The 24,154-nt window shown below is 41.6% G+C and overlaps 1 protein-coding gene across 1 annotated transcript in view; it reads left to right on the top strand.

Annotated features, from left to right (window-relative positions):
• LOC110492868 (cadherin-23) overlaps positions 1 to 24,154 on the top strand; it is a 588,267-nt gene that overhangs the window by 47,263 nt on the left and 516,850 nt on the right. The window contains exons 2-3 of the mRNA XM_036946709.1: positions 5,948 to 6,045; positions 8,112 to 8,186. Of these exons, the coding sequence (XP_036802604.1) occupies positions 5,961 to 6,045; positions 8,112 to 8,186 (160 nt within the window). The 5' untranslated portion in view covers positions 5,948 to 5,960. The remainder of the gene's footprint in view (positions 1 to 5,947; positions 6,046 to 8,111; positions 8,187 to 24,154) is intronic.

Genomic DNA, 24,154 nt, shown 5'->3' with positions numbered 1-24,154 from the left:
CAAAATAATTCCTCCCTGGCATTTTCATTCGTTGTCATGTCAAACAACACTATTAAAAGTGCCCACTATTATATTCTAACTATTTAATTAGAATAGACATTCTATTTCCATGATTCCAACAGTTATCCCAAGTGTTTTGCTCTAAATCACAAGTCAAATTGCAACATTTGGTTAAAAATAAGGCCCAAATTGCTTGCCCATATCGTGCAGTCCTACGTGGTAGCCCTACGTAATGATCTCAAATGCAGAAATTGATGAAGATTATTACTCTTTGTGGGTTGAAGTTGAATTGAACAGTATTAAAAAAACGTAAAATACGTAATTTAAAAAAAAATACCATGATATAATATTTTGGCCATTATCGCTCAGCCCTAGAGTAAATACAGTGTGAAGCAAAACAAAGTGGGTTAGAGGGGAATAATGCAAAAAAAGATACACGCTGGAAATGGAATTGTAAGCAAATTAATTTAACAGACAAGTGAGGCCTTGTTAGGGTAGGACAGAGAGAGAGAGAGAGAGAAGGGGGTGTGTGTAAGTGTAATCAATTATGAAAGGCCCGATCTCTGAGAAGTCAGGTAGGGTTTCGGCATTGTCTGAGCTGTCCACTGACGGGCCTCACTCGCTCACTGACTCACACACTTATCTCATTAGAAAATCAAAATCGTAATAATATCTTAACAAAAATACTTTCATCTGTCAAAACTTGACAGCTAAAGGGGGTTTCCTTCCTAAGTTACAGTATTTGCTTCTTACAGTTTTTAATAACATCACAAAATGACAAACAATATGACCTTATTATTCTTTAGGTCCCCAATGACCATTTCCCACATAATTTATGATAGAATTATTGTTCCATTATCCACTTTTTGGATGTTAGAGTTTAGAGCGGGCAAAAGTCTGTGAACAAAGATATTCCTTTGGCTGATACTAGAGAGCCAGAGAGTCCTCTGCTGCATAACATTTATGACCGGGTGTGAGGTGTCAAAAAGCGGCCCAGCACCCCCCTCCCCTCTTCTGTGGGTGAGAGAGGGCCTGGTTATTTGTCAACCATTGCCAAGCTGATCATTGGATCCTCACAGGAGAGTTATGACAAAAGTGTTAGTCTCATGTTTCATGAGCTGAAATAAAAGATCCCAGAAAAGTGTATTACGCACAAAATATTGTTTTTCTATTTTAGTGAGCATTGTTTCTCTTTTAATGAGCATTTCACTCTGCAAAGATATGCCATACCTGTCAGGTGGATGGGTTATCAAGAAGCTGATTAAATATGATCATTACACAGGTGCACCCTGTGCTGGGGACAATAAAAGGTTACTGTAAAATGTGTAGTTTTGTCACTCAACACAATGCCACAGATGTGTCAAATTTTGAGGGTGTGTGCAATTGGCATGCTGACTGCAGGAATGTCCACCAGAGCTGTTGCCAGATAATTTAATGTTTATTTCTCTACCATAAGCTGCCTCCAACATTGTTTTAGAGAATTTGGCAGTATGTCCAACCTATGTCCTCCCAGGTACACCCATGGCTGTTCCCCTGCCCAGTCATGTGAAATCCATAGATTAGGTCCTAATGCATACAGTGCCTTGCGAAAGTATTCGGCCCCCTTGAACTTTGCGACCTTTTGCCACATTTCAGGCTTCAAACATAAAGATATAAAACTGCCCAATGGAATGAGATGTTCGACGAGCAGGTGTCCACATACTTTTGGTCATGTAGTGTATCTATTTGAATATTCAATGTTTGGTAACTGAACATTGCCCAGGGGCAGCACAGGTTTATGCTGTCATGTTCATGTTGTTTTAACTTTTTTTGTGGTGACCATAATATAGAGAGGACCAGTTGAAAATAGTTTTTTTTACCCAGAATAACATCATTTGTTCTTCCTTGACCTTGCCTTCTGTTCATTATTAATTGACATTAAGCTATACATTTACACATGTTATTTGAAGGGTAAGAAGTAAAATCCAGATTTAGGGACTGTGACATCTCCCTAACGTACAGTGTATCAGCGGTGTATCCACTGGAAACCAAAAGGAAACAAACAGGCCGAAACAGGGAGGTATCTACTTGAAAAATAAACTCATTTTAGTTGCAAAATGTTTTGCAACAGTCCTCTACGATGTGCACAAATGAAATACACCCCAGTCCTTGAGATGAGATGTGGATAGAATGTAAGTGTCGAGTCATGTTCCCTTGTGGCACCCCACTAGACTCAACACTCAACTCGGTGACATTAACAGTAAATACCAGTAAACAAACACTGCAATTAGCAAGAAGCTTAATTATGCCCTCCTCATATTAAGTGTGATTATGCCTAATTAATATCAACCTTACAGTTGGCCTAATGACGCTGTGCTAACAGATATGCTCTCTCTCTCTAAATATAATTAACACTTCCCTCCTTTATTTAAATATTTTCCCAGACAGACAGTGAGTTTCACGAGGTCATTAACACCTAGATATCCTGATTATGAGGCATTAAAGAGTGTGTAAATGAGCAGTTCATGTTAAATTCCCCATCCATTAGTCTGTCTGTCCCCCAACTCTGTTCCCCGCTTCCGCATTAACATCCGTATGCCGTTTTGTCACCCATGTGCTGACACTGTTCCTGTCTTGTTCCTTGTCTGTTCCTCATTAAATGTTTGACTCCCCGTACCTGCTTCTCGACTTCAGCGGCGGTCCTTATGCGGAAGAATGCGGAAGCCATCAAACGGTGCATCAGGGAGTGCTGGCGTTTCGGTTGGTGGTGACATCGGGTCCAGGGGCCGCCGCCGATAGAACCAGGGGTGCCTAAGCCAGCTCATCGGAATTCCTAACTGGCTCGAGAGGTTTCCTTGCCCTGGATGGCTCGGCAGGCACCCATCCCACGTCAGCACCCACCTCAGCCAGATCGCCAGGGTTTTACACCTCAGCCGGCTCGCCAGGCTACCACGCCTCTGCCAGCTGGTCAAGATTTTACCCCCAGCCGGCTTGCCCAGCGCCCGTGCCTCGGCCAGCCCGTCAGGCCCACCCAGGTGGGACGCCGGGTGTTGCCCCCTAGGGGAGGGGGGAGTACTGTCACACCTGCTCCCCAGCATTACGCACTCTTGCCACCATCATTACGCACACCTGCTTCATTCGTCATGTGCATCAGCGATCATTTGGACTCACCTGGACTCAATCACCTGTTATTTCCTTCCCCTGTCCAGACAGATATGTCTGTCAAATAATGTTATATCAACTGTAGCTTTGATTGGACTGATCATGTCAACGTCATACTTTTAAAATCTTAGCTAGACAAGGAGTCATCATCATGACTCAACAATCTACTGGCAAATCCTTGTCATATTGTTGTAACTTTAATGTGTTACAGTTAATGTTTAAGTTAGTTCATGGAGCTGTTTCTAAAGATATTTCTTTACAGTTATTTACATATTTTTTTTTGAGTTCCCAGTTCTCTTGAAAACCCCATAAATCCAGAGAATGCCAGAATTTGACGACAAAGTTTGGCCTCAAGAAGGACCACCTTTCTGTTCAAGTGAGCACAGCACAGCGGTCCAAAAATATGTATTGTATGCTGCTGTATAAATTATGTAATATGGCAGGGAGATAAGTATAAAGTAATACTAATTGTACATTGTGTAGTAAGCTATTAGTTACCCAGTAGCTCACCCTAAGAATTTGGTCCCTCTTCCCATCAGAACTACTGTTCTGACTTGGTGGTGCACATGCAGCCTAAAGCCTGTTTAACCTCTAGTGACTCCCCATCCCGCGTGCGGGAGCGTAATCATCGACTGACACTAATTAGCATAATGCAACGGACATAAATATTCCTAGAAAATATTCCTATTCATGAAAATCACAAGTGAAATATATTGAGACACAGCTTAGCCTTTTGTTAATCACCCTGTCATCTCAGATTTTCAAAATAGGCTTTACAGCCAAAGCTAGACAAGCATTTGTGTAAGTTTATCGATAGCCTAGCATAGCATTTTGTCCAGCTAGCAGCAGGTAACTTGGTCACGGAAATCAGAAAAGCAATCAAATTAAATTGTTTACCTTTGATGAGCTTCGGATGTTTTCACTCACGAGACTCCCAGTTAGATAGCCAATCTTCCTTCCAAAAATATTATTTTTGTAGGCGAAATAGCTCCGTTTGTTCTTCACGTTTGGCAAAATAGCTCCGTTTGTTCTTCACGTTTGGCTGTGAAATCGCCCGGAAATTGCAGTCACGAAAACGCCTAAAAATATTCCAAATTTGCTCCATAATATCGACAGAAACATGGCAAACGTTGTTTATAATCAATCCTCAAGGTGTTTTTCAAATATCTATTCGATAATATATCCACCGGGACAATTGGTTTTTCAGTAGGACCGATTGGAATAATGGCTACCTCTGTATTTTACACGAGAATCACTCTGGGAGCCATCAGGTGACCAGTTGCGCAATGTAGCCTCTTACGGCTATTCTTCAACATAAATGCGTAAAACTACGTCACAATGCTGTAGACACCTTGGGGAATACGGAGAAAAAGTAATCTGGTTGATAGCCCATTCACTGCTCAATAGGGACGCATTGGAACGCAGAGCTTTCAAAAGATGAGTCACTTCCGGATTGGATTTTTCTCAGGCTTTCGCCTGCAATATCAGTTCTGTTATACTCACAGACAATATTTTTACAGTTTTGGAACATTTTGAGTGTTTTCTATCCTAAGCTGTCAATTATATGTATATTCTAGCATATTGTCCTGACAAAATATCATGTTTACTACGGGAACATTATTTTTCCAAAAATGAAAATACTGCCCCCTAGTCACAAATGAAGGGAAATGTCATCATCAAATATTGTAAAAGCTTTCATTGTCTGCTGTTATTTATCCTACGGTTCTAACTTGGTGTACAGGGAGAATACTGTATTCTGAATTTAAAGTGCTTACCAAGATTTATATGCTAAAACCGCCACTGTCTAGATGTGTTGTTTGGCAGTAACGATTGACAAGGGTTCGTAGCCATCAGATCGCAAGCATCATTGTGAAGGTCTTTCCTTAGATCTGGGTCGGAGCAATGACGGAAGTGGATGTTCTGTTTGAAACTGATTGCAAGAAAGGAAAGGTAAAGTTGTGGTGAAATCTAGTATAACCAAGCCTAGTTCAAACTCGTTTTTAGTCTGAGTGAGGGTTTTGGACTGATGGAGTTACCTGATAGATTCATTTGACTTCTCGATAAAAATCATGGATGTGTTGGATAATGATATTCCAACGTCCACAGGTGTCCGGAATTAAACTATACTATACTCTAGTGTACTGTATGTAGTCTATTCTATTAAATAAATTCTACTGTCCTGTACAGTAACATACCATATCGTACTCTACTGTACTAAACTATGCCTTACTGTACTGTGATGTTCAAACTTGTGAAACAGCCTAGACATCTATGATTCGTTCTAATCCAGAGTGATTTACAGTCAGTGCATTCAGGTAGAAAAAACATATCACATCCATAGAAACTAAAAAAATATTCTGTAACCGTTACTGAAAATGTTATTGGAGTGGTCTGTTGGTTTATTCTGTAGGTTGGACTACTTTGAACATAATATTTGCCAGTTTTAGAGCTTTTGAAAAAGTTAACATAGGTGCATGTGACAGATGGGAGCAATAATAAATATTCTGTTGGACTCTTCAGTTGGCTCCTCTTTCCTATATTAAGAGGCTTGAACAAGAGCAGTACTGAATTCAATGAATTAATCCATACCTCGGGTTTATCACCTTTGGAAGGCGGGGCTTGGTGTTCATTGGTCGTGTCAGGCGTGATTCTAATGTTCTTCAGTAGAGGGCCCTTACGTGCAAATTCCCCATAGCTGTGTTGTACCTCATTTCCCTCCTTCAGAGAACAGTACTTACAGTCATAAATGTGCATTTTCTTAAAACACACACACACTGAATGTGTCCTATGTGTGTGTATGTTGCAGTGTGGAGCAGGCAATGTTGTGGAGTGTGGGTTTCGGTGGCAGGATGACGGTGGCCAAGCTTCTCCTATCCTTCTTCATCCTAAACTCCTTTTGCGAAGGTGAGTCCCCACTATTTACTACTTACTCTCCATGTTATCCCTCTCTCATATCCTTCCATGAAATCACATTCCACTCCTACATTCCCTTTGTTCTCCTCCCTCTCCTCTTATACTTAAACTCTTCTCTGAACCCAAATTTTCCTCCCTTATAATTATTTTTGTTTTGTTTTACATATCTATCTATCAATCGCCAATCCCTCTTATCACTTCTTGTCTCTTTAGTCTAGCTTTCTTCATCTATACCTGGTGATCCATCTTGAACAATTTGTCTGCCTGAACTGTCAGGACCCGGTTACGAACTCAGGTCTCCGGTGTGAGAAACAGTCACTTAGTAAACTGAGCCACTAATAGTCGGCAGAACCCAGAAGATGAGCTAGACACAGCAGTACTAGAGACGGTGATTTAATAAAGAAAAAAGGAAAAGATCTTCAGGCAAAAATATAAATCCACAACATCATGTTGCCCAGCAACAGCCCCAAAACATCACTGCTCTAGAGGAGATCTGCATGGAGGAATGGGCCAAAATACCAGCAACAGTGTGTGAAAACCTTGTGAAGACTTACAGAAAACGTTTGACCTCTGTCATTGCCAACAAATGGTATATAACAAAGTATTGAGAAACTTTTGTTATTGACCAAATACTTATTTTCCACCTTAATTTGTAAATAAATTCATAAAAAATCCAGAATGTGATTTTCTGGATTTCTTTTTCTCATTTTGTCTGTCATAGTTGAAGTGTACCTATGATGAAAATTACAGACCTCTCATCTTTTTAAGTGGGAGAACTTGCACAATTGGTGGCTGACTAAATACTTTTTTGCCCCACTGTATATGGATGAGCGATGGCCGAGCAGCATAGGCAGATGTAATAGATGGTATAAGATAGAGTATATACATGATATGAGTAATGTAGGATATTTAATCATTGTTAAAGTGTCGTCATTTAACGTGACTAGTGATCCATTTATTAAAGTGTCAATGATTTGAGTCTATATCTAGTCAGCAGCCTCTCTGAGTTAGTGATTGCTATTTAACAGTCTGATAGCCTTTAGATAGAAGCTGTTTTTCAGTCTCTCGGTCCCAGCTTTGATGCACCTGTACTGACCTCGCCTTCTGGATGGCAGCAGGGTGAACAGGCACTTTTTGTCCTTCCTGTGACATCACTAGTTGTAAGTGTCCTGGAAGACAGGTAGTTTCCCCCCGGTGATGTATTGTGCAGACCACACCACCCTCTGGAGAGCCTTGCGGTTGAGGGTGGTGCAGTTGCCGTACCAGGCGGTGATATTGTGCATCTGTAAAAGTTTGTCAGGTTTTTAGGTGACAAAACAAATGTATTCAGCATCCTGAGGTTGAAGAGGAGCTGTTGCACCTTCTTCACCACACTGTCTGTGTGTGTGGCCCATTTACGTTTGTCTGTGATGTGCAAGGCGAGGAACTTAAAACTTTCCACCTTCTCCACTACTTTCCCGTCGATGTTGTGTAAATGCGGTGGTTCACGCTTTCAGTTTTGCACGAAAGCCGCCATCTATTCATGGTTTCTGCACTTCCTAATAAACTCATTCACAGAGTCAGCGTATACATTGATGTTATTCTCTGAAGCTGCCTGGAACATTTCCCAGTCCGCGTGATCAAAATAATCTTGAAGCGTGGATTGGTCAGACCAGCGTTGAATGGTTCTAGTCGCAGGTACATCCTGTTTGAGTTTCTGCCTATAGGACGGTAGGAGCAAAATGTCGTGGTCTGATTTGCCGAAGGGAAGGTGGGGGAGGGAGGGCCTTGTATGCATCGCAGAAGTTAAAGTAGCGGCCTGTGTATTGTCCGCATGAGTGCCGCAATCGACATGTTGACAGAATTTAGGTAGCCTTGTTCTCAAATTTGCTTTGTTAAAATCATAGATGTACGCAAGCACGCACACACACATATCCGTATTCCTGCAGTGTATGCCTATGCCTCCAGGTACTTAAACATTTATTATTTCACATTTCTCACATCTGTATAGGGATATCACAAGACCCTATAGTGCCTAATCTAATCCCACTCTTCTCTCTTTCTCTCCTCTTCCACAGCCTCCAACCAGCCTCCACGCTTCCAGAACTACTTTTTCCACTCCTATCTTCTCATCTACGAGAACACACCAGTCGGTGAGTCTTAGTGTGTGTGACCATATTTGATTTGTGTGTCAGCAGACGGTCCAGTTTTCATTTACAGAGATATGGAGGACCAGAGCAATATAGAACATTAACCTCTCTAGGGTAGGGGGGAGCATTCAGAATTTTGGATGAAAAGCATGCCCAAATTAAACGGCCTGCTACTCGGGCCCAGAAGATATGACATGCATATGACTGGTAGATTTGGATAGAAAACACTAACATTTCCAAAACTGTTAAAATAGTGTCTGTGAGTATAACAGAACTGATTTAGCAGGCGAAAACCTGCGAAAATCCATTCAGGAAGTACTTTTTTTGTTGGTTTTGTAGTTTTCTGTTCAATGCCATTACAGTATCCATTGACTTAGGACTCCATTTGCAGTTCCTATGCCTTCCACTAGATGTCAACAGTATTTAGAAATCGTTTCAGGCTTGTATTCTCATAAATGAGGGAGTAAGACTGAGGGAGTAAGACAGTCTGAACGAGTGGACCCTAACGTGTCGCAGAGCTTTTTCAGGCGCATGTGCATTTCTTGTTTACCTTTTATATTGACAAGGTTATTGTCCGGTTGAAATATTATAGATCATTTAGGCTAAAGAACAACCTGAGAATGGAATATAAACATCGTTTGACATGTTTCTATGAACTTTACGGATACAATTTGGATTTTTTGTCTGATTGTTTTGACTGAGTTTGAGCCTGTGGATTACTGAAGAAAACGCGCTAATAAAACTGAGATTTTTGGATATAAAGAGACTTCATCGAACAAAAGGAACATTTATTGAGTAATGTCTTCTGATTGCCACCATATGAAGATCATCAAAGATAAGGGAATCATTTTGTCTCTACTTCTGAGTTTTGTAACGCTTCTGCTTGGCTGGTTACTGTTTGTAATGATTTGTCAACTGGGCTATGTTCTGGGCTAGGTATGTTCTGGACTAGGTATGCTTTCGCCGAAAAGCATTTTATAAATATGACACTGTGGTTGGTTTAACAAGAAGTTCATCTTTAAACCTATGTAAAATATATTTTGTTTTATGAATTTTTATAATTAGCATTTCTGTAATTGAATTTGGCGCTCTACAACCTCACTGGATGTTGGCCAGATGGGACGCTAGCGTTCATTCATGTATACGGGTAAAAGTCTAGCTATATTTTCAGATATCATACATTCCTAATTTTGTCAAAGTAATTTTCATTGCAAGTTAAAGCGTACTGTTAGCTAGCTAGTGACCGTTAGATTGCTGCCTCGCTAGCAAACATTACATTTATGATCTGTGTGATAATATTATTCGAATCAGAAAATATTTGCATTGCTAGTTAAAACTTCTAATGGCTTGGGGGCAGTATTTTGACGTCTGGATGAGAACGTGTCCAATGTATACTGCCTGTTACTCAGGCCCAGAAGCTAGGATATGCATGCAATTGGTAGATTTGGATAGATTGGTAGATTTGGATAGAAACACAGTTTCCAGAATTGTTAAAATAATGTCTGGTGAGTATAATAGAACTGATATGGCATGTGAAAACCTGAGGAAAATCCAACCCGGAAAGTGGGATTTTTTTTGATGTGGGTATTTTCAATTGGATGCCTATAGAGTATCTAATGGGTTAGGACCCAGATTGCAGTTCCTATGGCTTCCACTAGATGTCAACAGTCTGTTGTCAACAGACATTGTTTCAAGCTTGTTTTCTGCTGGTTTTGCGCATGAACGAGTGCGCGGTCTTCGTTGTTTTTCCTTTCTATTCAATACGCTATTGTCAGAATGCCCGAATATTTAGATAATTGACAACCTGAGGATTAATTATAAACATCGTTTGACATGTTTCAATGAACTTTACCGGTACTATTAGGATGTATTCATCTGCATCTTTTGGCCGCCTTTGAGGCAGTGTATAACTGAACAACACACGCCAACAAAACTGAGTTTTTGGGATATAAACAGGGACTTTATAGAACAAAACAAACATTTATTGTGTAGCTGAGACTCTTGTGACTGCAACCATATGAAGATCTTCAAAGGTAAATGATTAATTTTCTCGCTATTCTCGCTATTTTGGTTGTAAAATGTTTGTATGCTTTTGTAAGCAGGGCGCTGTCCTCAGATAATCACATGGTATGCTTTCGCCGTAAAGCCTTTTTGAAATCTGACAAAGCGGCTGGATTAACAAGAAGTTCATCTTTAATCTGATGTACAGCGATTGTATTTTTTATGAATGTTTATTATGACTATTTCTGTATTTTGAATTTGGCGCTCTGCAATTTCACCGGATGCTGTCGAGGTGGGTCTCTAGCAGAATGCTTGCGCCAGAAATGTTAAAGCCTAATGTTAGCTAGCTAACATTGAACATAGTTGGTTAGCTCTTCAGCTACAATAGCTTGCGAAAGTATTCACACTCTTGGCATTTTTCCTATTTTATTGCCTTACAACCTGGAATTAAAATAGATTTTTTAGGGGGTGTTCATATCATTTGATTTACACAACATGCCTACCACTTTGAAGATACAAAATATTTTTTATTGTGAAACGAACAAGAAATATAACAAAAAACTGAATTTGAGCGTGCAGTAATTCACCCCTCCCCCCAAAGTCAATACTTTGTAGAGCCACCTTTTGCAGCAATTACAGGGGTATGTCTCTATCAGCGTGGCACATCTAGCCACTGGGATTTTTGCCCATTCTTCAAGGAAAAACTGCTCCAGCTCCTTCAAGTTGGATGGGTTCCGCTGGTGTATAGCAATCTTTAAGTAAAACCACAGATTCTCAATTGGATTGAGGTCTGGGCTTTGACGAGGCCATTCCAAGACATTTAAATGTTTCCTCTTATATCACTCAAGTGTTGCTTTAGCAGTATGTTTAGGGTCATTGTCCTGCTGGAAGGTGAACCTCCGTCCCAGTCTCAAATCTCTGGAAGACTGAAACAGGTTTCCCTCAATAATTCCCCTGTATTTAGCGCCATCCATCTTTCCTTCAATTCTGACCAGTTTTCCAGTTGCTGCCGATGAAAAACATCCCCACAGCATGATGCTTCCACCACCATGCTTCACTGTTGGGATGAGGTTCTCAGGGGTATGTGAAGTGTTGGGTTTTCCCCAGACATAGCCTTTTCCTTGATGGCCAAAAAGCTCAATTTTAGTCTCATCTGACCAAAGTACCTTCTTCCAAATGTTTGGGGAGTCTCCCACATGCCTTTGGCAAACATCAAATGTGTTAGCTTATTTTTTTCTTTAAGCAATGGCTTTTTTTCTTGCCACTCTCTGTGGAGTGTACGGATTAAAATGGTTCTAAAATGGTTAATGGTTCTATGGACATATACAATCTCCGCTGTGGAGCTTTGCAGCTCCTTCAGGCTTATCTTTGATCTCTTTGTTGCCTCTCTGATTAATGCCCTCCTTGCCTGGTCCATGAGTTTTGGTGGGCGGCCCTCTCTTGACAGGTTTGTTGAGGTGCCATATTCTTTCCATTTTTAATAATGAATTTAATGGTGCTCGGTGGGATGTTCAAAGTTTCTGCTTTTTTTTTAACCCAACCCTGATCTGTATTTCTCCACAACTTTGTCCCTGAGCAGTTTGGAGAGCTCCTTGGTGTATTGGTGCCACTTGCTTGGTGTCCTGGAAAAAAAACTTAGTCGAACCGAAAGTCGTCTGTTCTTTCAACCAATCGATTGGTCGAACTTTTAAAATGCATATTTTTCCATATATATATATATATATACACTTTGTTTCAATAAAATCAACTATATGTAGGCTACTGAGCTTGTCTGATGCTTTAAGCACTGTGATTAAAAATGAAGACATAGAAATGACTAAAGACGGAGCCTAACAAGAAGACAAAAACCTGTTCCCGACCCGACCCCTCCCGCTGTTGCTGGCCTTCGCTTATTCTGGCTTTATGCTCCTGAAGTTGCCGGTAATAGGCTAGACCAGCGGTCGGCAACCATTTCTACTGACCTGTGTGCCAGTTATGATTTTCATATGCATATTTTCATGGAACAGTTTCATTTAATTTATAATAAAAAGTCTTCATGTCTCAAAATCAATGCCATGTGGTTCATCAAAATTCTATATAAATGAAAATGATACAAATCTAAAAGTAGCTTCTATTGACATTGCCTATATGTAAAAATAGCCTACATAAAGCCAACAAATAAAAACATTGCAGCCCACAGGTAGAAAATATCCTGATGAAAATAAATATCCTATAAATCACATTGGCTGTGTGTGATACCTAGTCAGTTGTACAACTGAATGCATTCAAATGAAATATGTTTTCTGCATTTAACCAAACCCCTCTGAATCAGAGAGGTGCTGGGGGCTGCCTTAATCAACATCCATGTCATTGGTGCCGGTGGAACAGTGGTTTTACTGCTTTGCCCAGGTGCAGAACAACAGATTTTTTCCTTATCAGTTTGGGAATTCAACCCAGCTACCATTTGGTTACTGGCCCAACACTTTTACCCGCCAGGCTACCTGCCACATGGCCTGTCTGCAAGGAACTTGAAACATTGTATCAACTATTAACTTGGTCAGGCCCAGAAGCTGGTGTGGACAAAATTGCAACATTGTATAAAATATTATGTTGGTTATTTGCGCAAGGGATATGAAGTCATCAGGTAGGCCTATTTTATGACATTATAAACCTGATCAGAGCATGACATTTTTTCCCCTCTCATGCTGAGTTGTTATCGAAAGAGACAGCAGGAAATATTTTTTAAATAGGCTACGTTGAGGAACTTGTTGTTCCTCAACATTGTTATTCTCAATGGATGTAAAAACAGACTTTGTTTACTTACTGTTGGAGGCGAAGAAAACATTACTTTGAGAAGCTGGTGATGGTGAGTTAAGACAATCAGAAATAGTATCAGATCTCCTTTCATAAGCCTACATATGCGTGCAGGCCAGGTAGTCTAGGCCTACTTCTATGCGTAATCAGGTGCGTGTCCTTACTCAATATTGACTAGAGCGCTCCATCATTAACTGTCACCTTAAGTTCCTTTTTATGTCTCTATTTTGGTTTGGTCAGGGCGTGAGTTGGGGTGGGCATTCTATGTTTTTTCATTCTATGTTTTGTTCTGTGTGTTGTATTTCTATGTGTTTGGCCTGGCATGGTTCCCAATCAGAGGCAGCTGTCAATCGTTGTCTCTGATTGAGAACCATACTTAGGTAGCCTCGTTCCCACCTGTGTTTGTGGGTAGTTATTTTCTGTTTTGTGTATTGCACCTTGCAGAACTGTTTGTTTGTTGTTTTTGTTCAAGTGTTTGTATTTATTAAACGTATTATGAATACTTACCACACTGCACCTTGGTCCTCTTCTCCTTCTCCCGATGACATTCGTTACATTAAGCAAAACCCTTTTCCTCAAATGTAGACTATGGTTGTGCGCTCTGCAAACAATGTTTCCATTCCTACAATGACAACAATAAGACTGTAATACTAATATATTGAATGCATTAACAGAAATTAGCGTAACCAAATAAACATTGTAAATTAGAACTCATGTCGAGCTGAATGAGGCAAATGGTGGTCACACTAGATACTGACTGGTTTTCTGATCCACTCCCCTATTTTTTTTGACCAACAGATGCATTTCTGTATTCCCAGTCATCTGAAATCCATAGATTAGGGTCTAATTAATTCATTTCAATAAACTGATTTCCTGATATGAACTGTAACTCAGTGAAATTGTTGCATGATGCCTTCATATTTTTGTTCAGTATATATTGGATTCATTTGCTTTATATACTATATATATTTGTATTAGAGGTTGACCGGAATGGCCGATTTAATTAGGGCCGATTTCAAGTTTTCATAACAATCGGAAATTGGTATTTTTAGACACCGATTTGGCTGGTTTTTTTGACACCTTTATTTAATCTTTATTTAACTAGGCAAGTCAGTTAAGAACACATTCTTCTTTTCAATGATGGCCTAGGAACGGTGGGTTAACGTTTTATGGCTGCAGGGGCAGTATTGAGTAGCTTGGATGACAAGGTGCCCATATGAAACGGCCTGTTCCTCAGTCATAGTTGCTAATATTTGCATATTAGTATTGGACAGAAAACACTCTGAAGTTTCTAAAACTGTTTGAATGATGTCTGTGAGTATAACAGAACTCATATTGGCAGGCAAAATCCTGAGTTGAAATCAAAACACGATTTCAGAAATCTGAGCTTGTATGTATTCACCAGAGTCCCCAATGAAATCCCCTTGAGATATGAATGATGTTGCACTGCCTAGGAGTTCCACTAGATGTCAACCATCAATATAAATTATAATGAGGCTTCTATGTTGTTGTGGGAGTGAATGAGAGCCGAATATATCAGCTGTCCATCAAGCAGCCATTTTGTGATCCCACTTGCGTTCCATTGCTCACGAAGACAAGGAGGAATACTCCGGTTGGAACTTTATTGAAGCTATATGTTAAAAACATCCTAATGATTGAATCTGTATTTAGTTTGAAATGTTTCTTCGACCGGTAATATCACTTTTTGAAGTATTTGTCCAATATAACTCTGACCAGAATTAGCGTTTGTATACCAAACGCTCTAACAAAAGAAGGTATTTGGACATAAATAACGGACATTTTCGAACAAAACAAACATTTATTGTGGACCTGGGATTCCTGGAGTGCTTTCTGATGTAGATCATCAAAGGTAAGGGAATATTTATCATGTAATTAATTGTTTATGTTGACGCCATCTTTGCGGCTGTGGTGTTTTTAAAATAAGTGCCGTCTCAGATTATTGCATGCATTTCTTTTTCCGGAAAGTTTTTTTGAAATCTGACACAGCGGTTGCATTAAAAGGAGAGTTATATCTACAATTCCATGTGTATAACTAACTATATTATCATCTACATTTATGATGAGTATTTCTGTTGAATGATGTGGCTATGCAAAATCACTTGATGTTTTTGGAACTAGTGAATCTAAAGAGCCAATGTAAACTCTGATTTTTTTTATATAAATATGAACTTTATCAAACAACATGCATGTATTGTGTAACATGAAGTCCTATGAGTGTCATCTGATGAAGATAATTCAAGGTTAGTGATAACATTTATCTTTATTTCTGTTTTTTGTGAAGGCTATATTTTGAGAGAGAGAGAAGTAATTTACATGTCTTTATCTACCACATGATACAAACCAACATCACACTACCCACTCCTATAACTGTATATCCAAAACATCTTCCCCAGCTATACAGACAGCATCCCCAACACACCACATATCCTCAAACATCTCTACACATTTTATAGAACACAAACATTATGAACATCCCAACAGAAAAAAACACCCCCAACCTCTCACACAGACATTCCAACAGAGACATTAAAGGCATTAACCTGGTGCACACAGAAAACACATGTTTCTTTAATTTGACAGAAAAGACACCCCTGTCCGATTCCCGGTTCAACCCGTGCCAACCAGCTGTTAGTGGCCAGGGCTCCATGAAGGTCCCCTGACCTCTTTGGTACTGGGGGTTTGTAGAGCCACCTCCACCTAAAACCCACCATACTCTCCGCCCCACATACCCCCTGCCACTGATGTGCCTTCACTCCTGTTAGGCTCCTAATGTTCCTAACCTTAACGCAGAGGTTGTAGAGGGCTTTACCTCCCACATCCTCAAACTCCCCCAGGCTCAGAGTGTTAAAATCCTCCAGACCCCCTTGCCAGTCTCCAGTCTCTGCCGTCACCTGCAGTGGTGGTAACATTGGTGGCCCCTCTCCCTTTGGCCACTCAAACATCCCCCTTACCGGCTCAGACAGTGCCTCCTGGACCTCCTCCAGGAATCTCTCCAGCAGCCTAAGAGACGTTATTCCTGTTTGTTGTGCCAAGACTTCCCAGGGTTTTCCACCCCTCCTCTCCCAGCAGTCAGGTCACCCAGCCTTTGTAAACCCCCTGCCATCAGTTGCCTCTGCAGGGTGGCCGACTGAACCGATCTCAAAGGGATGGCTGGGTTGTGGAAGATAGGCTCCTCCCACACCCATAGCCCAGGCCCTCAGCATTGCAGAGTAAAAACCTGAGAGACCTGCTGTACTCAGCCTCTCCAATTTCATGAGGAACAGCTGCTGGTCCAACCCTAATCCGCCAGCTCTCCTCAGCAGCACGCATTCTGGCTCCCTCCAGCCAACATCAGCATGGTACAGCAGTCTCTGCACCGCCTTTAGCCATCCTGCTCTCCAGTTCCACCAGGCCCTGTCCTCCTTCGTGAACGGTCATGTACAACACTGCTGCCTTCAGCCAGTGATGGCCCGACCAGAAAAAGTCCACCAGCTTGCGTTGCAGGTCTGCGAACAAACCGTCGTCGGGATTGAGGACAACCAGTTTATGCCACAGGGAAGATGCTACCAGGTTGTTAATTATCAGCACCCTCCCTCTATATGACACTTGGGACAGGAGCCACCTCCACCTGGCCAGTCTTGTCACCACTGCCTGTGACAGCCCCTCCCAGTTCTTCCTTACCCACTTCTCCGAGCCCTGGTACACCCCCAACACTTTAAGCCCTTCACAACCCCATTGCAAACCCCCCGGAAGCATAGGAGGAGCCCTATCCCCCCCATGCCCCACATAACAGAGCTTTGCTCTTGCCCCAGTTTACTTTAGCTGATGAAGCTCCCTCGTACACCTTCAGACTGGTCTCTAGTACCTGCATATCCTGATCATCCCTGACCATCACAGAAACATCATCTGCATATGCTGACACTGCTATGCCTGTCACCACATCCATTCCTGTCCAGCACACTCCCTGCAGTCTCCTGCGTAGCAGTCCTAAAAAAGGCTCAATGGCTAATGTGTATAACTGCCCAGATCGAGGGCATCCTTGTCTAATTCCCCGTCTCACCCAGACTGGCCTACTGAGCCCACCTTGACCATACATGACGCCCCAGCATACAACAGCTTCACACATGTCAAAAAACTCTTTCCAAACCAAAGAAGAAGGAGCTGGGAGCATCCATCTCCTTGAGCATGGAGAACCTAGCTCTTACAAGTGCTCCCTTTGCTTTAACCTGGAAAAAACTGCCTAGGTCCCTACGTAATTCGGCTAAATTAGCCTGGAGGCCTACATTGCCTTGCCCCACCATCTCTACCTCTATCTCACTAATACAACGCTCTAGTTCCCCCAATACTCTCCTAGCCTCTGAGGATGAGAGAGCTGTGTACTGTTGACAGAAAAGCCGAATTTTGACTTTCCCCACATCCCACCATTGACTCAGACTCATACTCCTCTCTTCGCTGCCCCCACCTTTCCCAAAAGGTCTGGAAAACTTTATATTGAACTTCCAATAAGATGCCTACCGGGGCCCTGGTGAAATAGAAAACCCCACCGGGAGAATGGTAGCGCCCAGCAGCCTATTGCTCCGATTCCTAGACATGTAAAACCGATCAAGTCGGGCTGCACTCACCCAAGCCCCAAAAACCTTCACCCATGTATACTGTCTTGTGTTTGGATGTTTAGTTCTCCAAACATCCACTAGGTCAAACTGATTAATGATGTCCCTTAACACTCCCACTGACACTGAATGAGGCTCTTCCCCATTTCTGTTTTTTGTAAAAATCCATTGTACAGTTCCAGTCCCCTCCGACCACCAGCGTCTCCTCAGAGGCTACCTGTTTAAGACTCCAAAATAGAACCCCTCTTCCTATCCCTGTTTTAGGCGCATGCACATTTATAAAGACAAAACCCATGTTGTTAATTTCTGCTTTAACAACAAGCAGCCTACCTTTACACACCTCCTTTGAGGAGCAAAGTTTTACAGACAGCGCCGGTGCAAAAAGGACTGCCACCCCTGCACTAAGATTTGTCCCATGGCTCAACACACTTGCCCCTTTCCACCAGAGCCCCCAATCGACTTCATTCAACACATCACTATGCGTCTCCTGCAGAAACAACACCTGTACTTTTTTGTTGTTTTACATATTCACCCAACACACTCCTCTTTCCCGCATCTCTGGCGCCATTTATATTGAGCAAGCCTACCCGAAGAGTCTCCATAAGAAGTGGGAGAAAAGCCAGCAGAGAAAGAGACCAATAGCAAAGCTCAAAAAGCCCCAGTGTCAGAAAGGAAATATACATCTAAACAGTGTCTGAAGGTAAACCTTTACGCACTGTTGTGACCCACTTTCTCAACCTAAACCGTTTCCTGGGTGAGAGGACACCATGCCCCTCATTTTTCATAGCATGTTGTACTGATCTTACAAACTTTCTAGGATCAGAATAACTTTTTTCCCCTTAGTCTCATTCAGGAACCTTATCAATTCTCTCAACGTGTACTTAGACCCCTCTGCTTGACTGGCTGTCAGCTCTGGGCCCATTGAAGAGGAGTCTGAAAAAAATAACTCCTCATCCTCCTCCTCAGACTCACTTTCCTCCTCATCTCTATCTCCCACCCTGACCACCTGCCCTTCCTCTCTGGTCAGGGCATCACCCACAGCAACAGGCAAAATTTCCATGGTGCCTTTGTCCACATCCTTTTTCCTTTTCCGCTTGACACCCTCCTCCTCCCCCCAATCTCTTACACTTCCCCACTATACTCTCCTCATCCACTAGAATAACCTGACTAGACCCAGCATCATCTACACGACCCTCCATAATATGACTAGGCCCAGAATCATCTACACCGCCCAGCCTCAACTATCCCACCATCTCTAGCCTGACTAGACCTAGCCTCAGCTACCCCACCATCTCTAGCCTGACTAGACCCGGCCTCTACTACACCACCATTCATAGCCTGACTATACCCAGCCTCCGCTACCCCATCATCCATAGCCTGACTAGGCCCAGCCTCATCTACACCACCTTCCCTGGCATGACTAGGCCCAGCTTCTGTGGCAGAAGCATCTCCTTACCCCCTGCACTTTGACCTTGATTTCCCCCACCAACGCTTGTACCCTCACCTTGTCTACGGGCTTTATGTGGGCACGCAAAGTTCGTATGCCCCAAATCCCCACACTCAAAACACCATAGACTATCTGTGCTGGCAAGCCCTGCATAGAGCCCCTCTCCGTGCCTCACTTTAAAATGCGCATTTAGTTGTTGCTCATTGTTGTTCAGAAATATAAACACTTGCCTCAAGAACGAAACAACGTGCTTAACGGCATCTGCCTGAAAGCCTGCTGACGGTACACGAAAACCTCTAGCAAACTTACCAAAACGACTCAGCTCTTTCCTGATTTGGTCATCCGTAATAAACGGAGACAAATTTGCAACAACCAAATTTGCAACAACTTCTTCTTGGTAAGCAACTCCAGTGACCATTTGGCCCTGTGCTTTAGATTATTGTCCTGCTGAAAGGTAATATTTGTCTCCCAGTGTCTGGTGGAAAGCAGACTGAACTTTGTTTTTCTGTAAGATTTTGCCTGTTCTTAGCTCCATTCCATTTATTTTTTTATCCTGAAAAACTCCCCAGTCCTTAACGATTAGAAGCATACCCATTATCCATCTACCAATAGATCCATTCTTTGCGAAGCATTGGAAAACCTCCCTGGTCTTTGTGGTTGAATCTGTGTTTGAAATTCAATGCTCGAAACAGATAATTCAACATATTGGGTACAGAGATTTGGGAGTCATGTTAAACACTGGTATTGCAAACAAAGTGAGTCCATGCAACTTATTACGTGACGCGTTAAGCACATGTTTACTCCTGAACTTATATAGGCTTGCCATAACAAAGGGGTAAAATACTTGTTAACTAAAGACATTTCAGCTTTTCATTTTTTATTAATTTGTGAAAACGTAATTCCGCTTCGACATTATGAGGTTTTGTTTATAGGCCAGTGACAAGAAATACTTCCCGAAGGCACTGTAACTTTTATAAAACAACATAGGGATTTGTTCATTAGAATTTCATACAATTCATGGTCCACTTTAATAATAAAATTTGTATCAGGGTTTATTGATCCCCTCGCCTCTCTGGAAGTCACCCTCTGAGTTTCATCAGCAACATGTAACAACGGAGGACCCTCTGAGCGAGTTGGTAGGGGCGAGGGTGTGGTTTGGGAGTAATCGCCAGTTAGTTATGAGTTGAGGGCATGACAGGCTGAAGGGTAGGAGGACCTCACTACACTAGGGTCTGTGTTTTTACCACACACAAACAAGTAAATAAATTTGTCTCATTAGTTTTTGAAGAATTTGTCTAATTAATGTACTCGCTGAGCATACTAATCACTCCGAATGACAAAAATATGCATAAAGGGCATATTTTAAATAATTATAAATGTATTCCCTATAAGCCTTCTTGAGGTTTAGTTAGGCCTAAGTTTGTGCACAGAGAGTGAGAAATGTGCATGATTATAATATTGCACTTTACTGTACATTACCTTAATATCATGAAAGCTGCATGTTTATGGGTAGGCTACATTGTGTGCATCTTTTTATCTGTATCTAAAGAGCCATACTTTTTGAAATCCTTCTTTCTTTTGGGTGGCAGGTAGCCTAGGGTTAGAGCGTTGGGCCGGTAACCAAAAGGTTGCTGGATCGAATCCCCGAGCTGACAAGGTAAAAATCTGACGTTCTACCCACTGTTCCCCGGTAGGCCTTCATTGTAAATAAGATTTTCTTCTTAACTGACTTGCCTAGTTAAATAAAGGTTAAATACATTTAATGTGCAGTATACAGTCTGACAGACAAATTATATGATATTAAATTTAGCAGACACTTTTGTTCAAAGCAACTCATGTGCAAATATTTTTCTATGGGTGGCCCCAGCGGGATTCAAACCCACGACCCTAGCATTGCAAGTGCCATGCTCTACTTACTAAGCCGCACAGGACCAAAGTATTCAATAGATTTACCGACTTTGAGAAGGGACTCTGCATTACTTGATCCTTGACGATCAGGTATCCGCAATAGCTCGGATTGGTCTGTTTAAGGTACCATGCAGTTTGCTGTGTGTCCTGGTGATGATGCAACAGTGTGGGGCACACGTTGGGCCAGGTGAGGACGGGGTGTCACTGGGTGTCAGCCGATACCCTGTCCCGTGGCCCTTGTGATGGCCTGACACACACACACACACTGGCCACAACAGGCACGGGTAGATCATGTTCTTCAGACGTCTTCATGATCAGACGTGTGTGTGAGTGGCGTACAGGAGCATTGTTTTCCTTTGTGTATGGCCCCTACCTACTCCACCATCCCTACCCACCATTTCCTCACTGTCCTCTCCCCTCTCCTCCTGGGCAGAGGATCAGTAACTAGGCTGCATCCACCACCCTGCTGCTTCTAGTCCTGGCCCTAGCCAGCCTCAGCCAGATGGGGCCCATTTGTATTTATGAAGGAACATCCTTCACTACATGGATATTTGATCTGAGGCTGAAGCGTCTCTTCTTTGCTCCTTCACCGGCCGAGCACCCTCTGAGCGAGTTGGTACAGGCATGTGAAGAAGTTCCTTTGTCCCCATCGAAGACGTTTCACATGCACAGTGTAGTGGTAGTGTTCACAGGTTGTCATGGTGTTTGGGAATAAACTTTAGAGGCATGGTATCTGAAAACAAAAAGCTGAAGTCTAGGTTGTTTGTCAAACACCAGGTTGCTTTAGTATAAATGTTCTCCTGAAGAGTTTCTTATTTCAGGGACATTTTTCCCCAATGAATCAGTTCTCACAGAGTGACTTAAATCACAGCCTTGTGATTTTCATGACACAAACAGATGTTTTAAATGTATCTTCTCACACAGATGGTGTGTGTGTGTGCGTGTGTGGGGGGCACAAGTGCGGGGGGATAATGTGCTTACCTGGGGGTTACACCTCTATTTTAAGTAGTTGTTAATTGTGTTCATTGTGGCAGGAAATGCAATGTGTAATTAGGGAGAGTGCAGTCTTTGATTAAGCACTCATCTTTTAATCCACGTTGCCCTGATCTGGTAGATTAACCCCTCTGCCGGGTAATTACGTGTGCATGCACAAGCACGTGTGCGTGCACAGAGCAGATCACAACATTTGTTTAGAAAATGCTACTTTCTTACTCTGCTCTGGCGATTCTTGCTGTATGTCTCATGGTTTATGCCCAGTAAGTGGTATCAGCTTTTAGTTTAGTAGAAAACATGGATTTATACACCTAATAAAAGCCTAACTCTAACCCCATTTAAGAACACAATATCATTAACTATGGTACAGAATTAAGTGGTGTGGGGAAGCTAATCTCTCCCCATATCAAATTGGAGTCACTGTAGTGTACTGTTAGACTCAAACACAGACTTATTTACAACATGGTGCACATAATTTACACTGAACCACACAGTAACCTGCAAAATAAAAATACAAAAAAAAAAATCATGAAGTTACTCAATGTAGTAATTTGGACAATTAAGCTAAAGTTGAAGTCGGAAGTTTACATACACCTTAGCCAAATACATTTAAATTCTGTTTTTCACAATTTCTGACATTTAATCCTCGTAAAAATTCCCTGTTTTAGGTCATTGATGGCCACTCCAATTCTTTGACTTTGTTGTCCTTAAGCCATTTTGCCACAACTTTAGAAGTATGCTTGGGGTCATTGTCCATTTGGAAGACCCATTTGCGACTAAGCTTTAACTTACTGACTGATGTCTTGAGGTGTTGCTTCAATATATCCACATAATTTATCTGCCTCATGATGCCATCTATTTTGTGAAGTGCATCAGTCCCTCCTGCAGCAAAGGACCCCCACAACATGATGCTGCTACCCCCGTGCCTCACGGTTGGGATGGTGTTCTTCGGCTTGCAAGCTTCCCCCTTTTTCTTCCAAACATAACAATGGTCATTATGGCCAAACAGTTATATTTTTGTTTCATCAGACCAGAGGACATTTCTCCAAAAAGTATGATCTTTGTCCCCATGTGCAAACCATAGTCTGGATTTTTTACGGCGGGTCATGGAGCAGTGGCTTCTTCCTTGCTGAGCAGCCTTTCAGGTTATGTCGATATAGAACTCATTTTACTGTGGATATAGATACTTCTGTACCTGTTTCCTCCAGCATATTCAGAAGGTCCTTTGCTGTCCTGGAATTGATTTTCACTTTTCACACGAAAGTACGTTCATCTCTAGGAGACAGAATGCGTCTCCTTCCTCAACAGTATGACTGCTGCGTGGTCCCATGGTGTTTATACTTGCATACTATTGTTTGTACAGATGAACGTGATACCTTCAGGTGTTTGGAAATTGCTCCCAAGGATGACCCAAACTTGTGGAGGCCTACAATTGTTTTCTTCTGTGGTCTTGGCTGATATCTTTTGATTTTCCCAGGATGTCAAGCAAAGAGGCACTGAGTTTGAAGGTAGGCCTGGAAATACATCCACAGGTACACCTCCAATTGACACAAATTATGTCAATTAGCCTATCAGAAGCTTCTAAAGCCATGACATCATTTTCTTGAATTTTCCAAGCTGTTTAAAGGCACAGTCAACTTAGCGTATGTAAACTTCTGACCCACTGGAATTGTGATACATTGAATTATAAGTGAAATAATATTTCTGTAAACAATTGTTGGAAAAATTACTTGTGTCATGCACAAAGTAGATTTCCAAACCATCTTGCCAAAACTATAGTTTGTTAACAAGAAATTTGTGGAGTGGTTGAAAAACGAGTTTTAATGACTCCAACCTAAGTGTATGTAAACTTAACACTTCAACTGTATGTTCATGGATCATTTGCACAGTACTTATGATATTAAGACCAAAAATATCAAAACTCAATATCAATATCTTCCATATGAAAAGCTGAGAAAAGTAATGTATGTAATTAAAAATCAAATAGCAAATCCCAAAGAGAATATAAAGGAGGATAGGATGTACATGAACAAAAATGGTTACATAATCCTGTATACAGTAAAAGATTAATCAACATGTATAATGATCACTTCAAGGAAAGTAGTCAAATGGAAAACATCACAGCTAGGTCAGTACGATACACTTGTGCTGCAGATGCTTTTGTTGAGGTTATGTTTTTCTTGTACCAGGTGTACAGTGGTTCGTCCTTTAAAATGTCC

This window comes from Oncorhynchus mykiss, chromosome 16 (assembly GCF_013265735.2).
Source record: "Oncorhynchus mykiss isolate Arlee chromosome 16, USDA_OmykA_1.1, whole genome shotgun sequence".
Lineage (NCBI taxonomy): Eukaryota > Metazoa > Chordata > Actinopteri > Salmoniformes > Salmonidae > Oncorhynchus > Oncorhynchus mykiss.
This window is presented reverse-complemented; position numbering and strand designations above follow the sequence as displayed.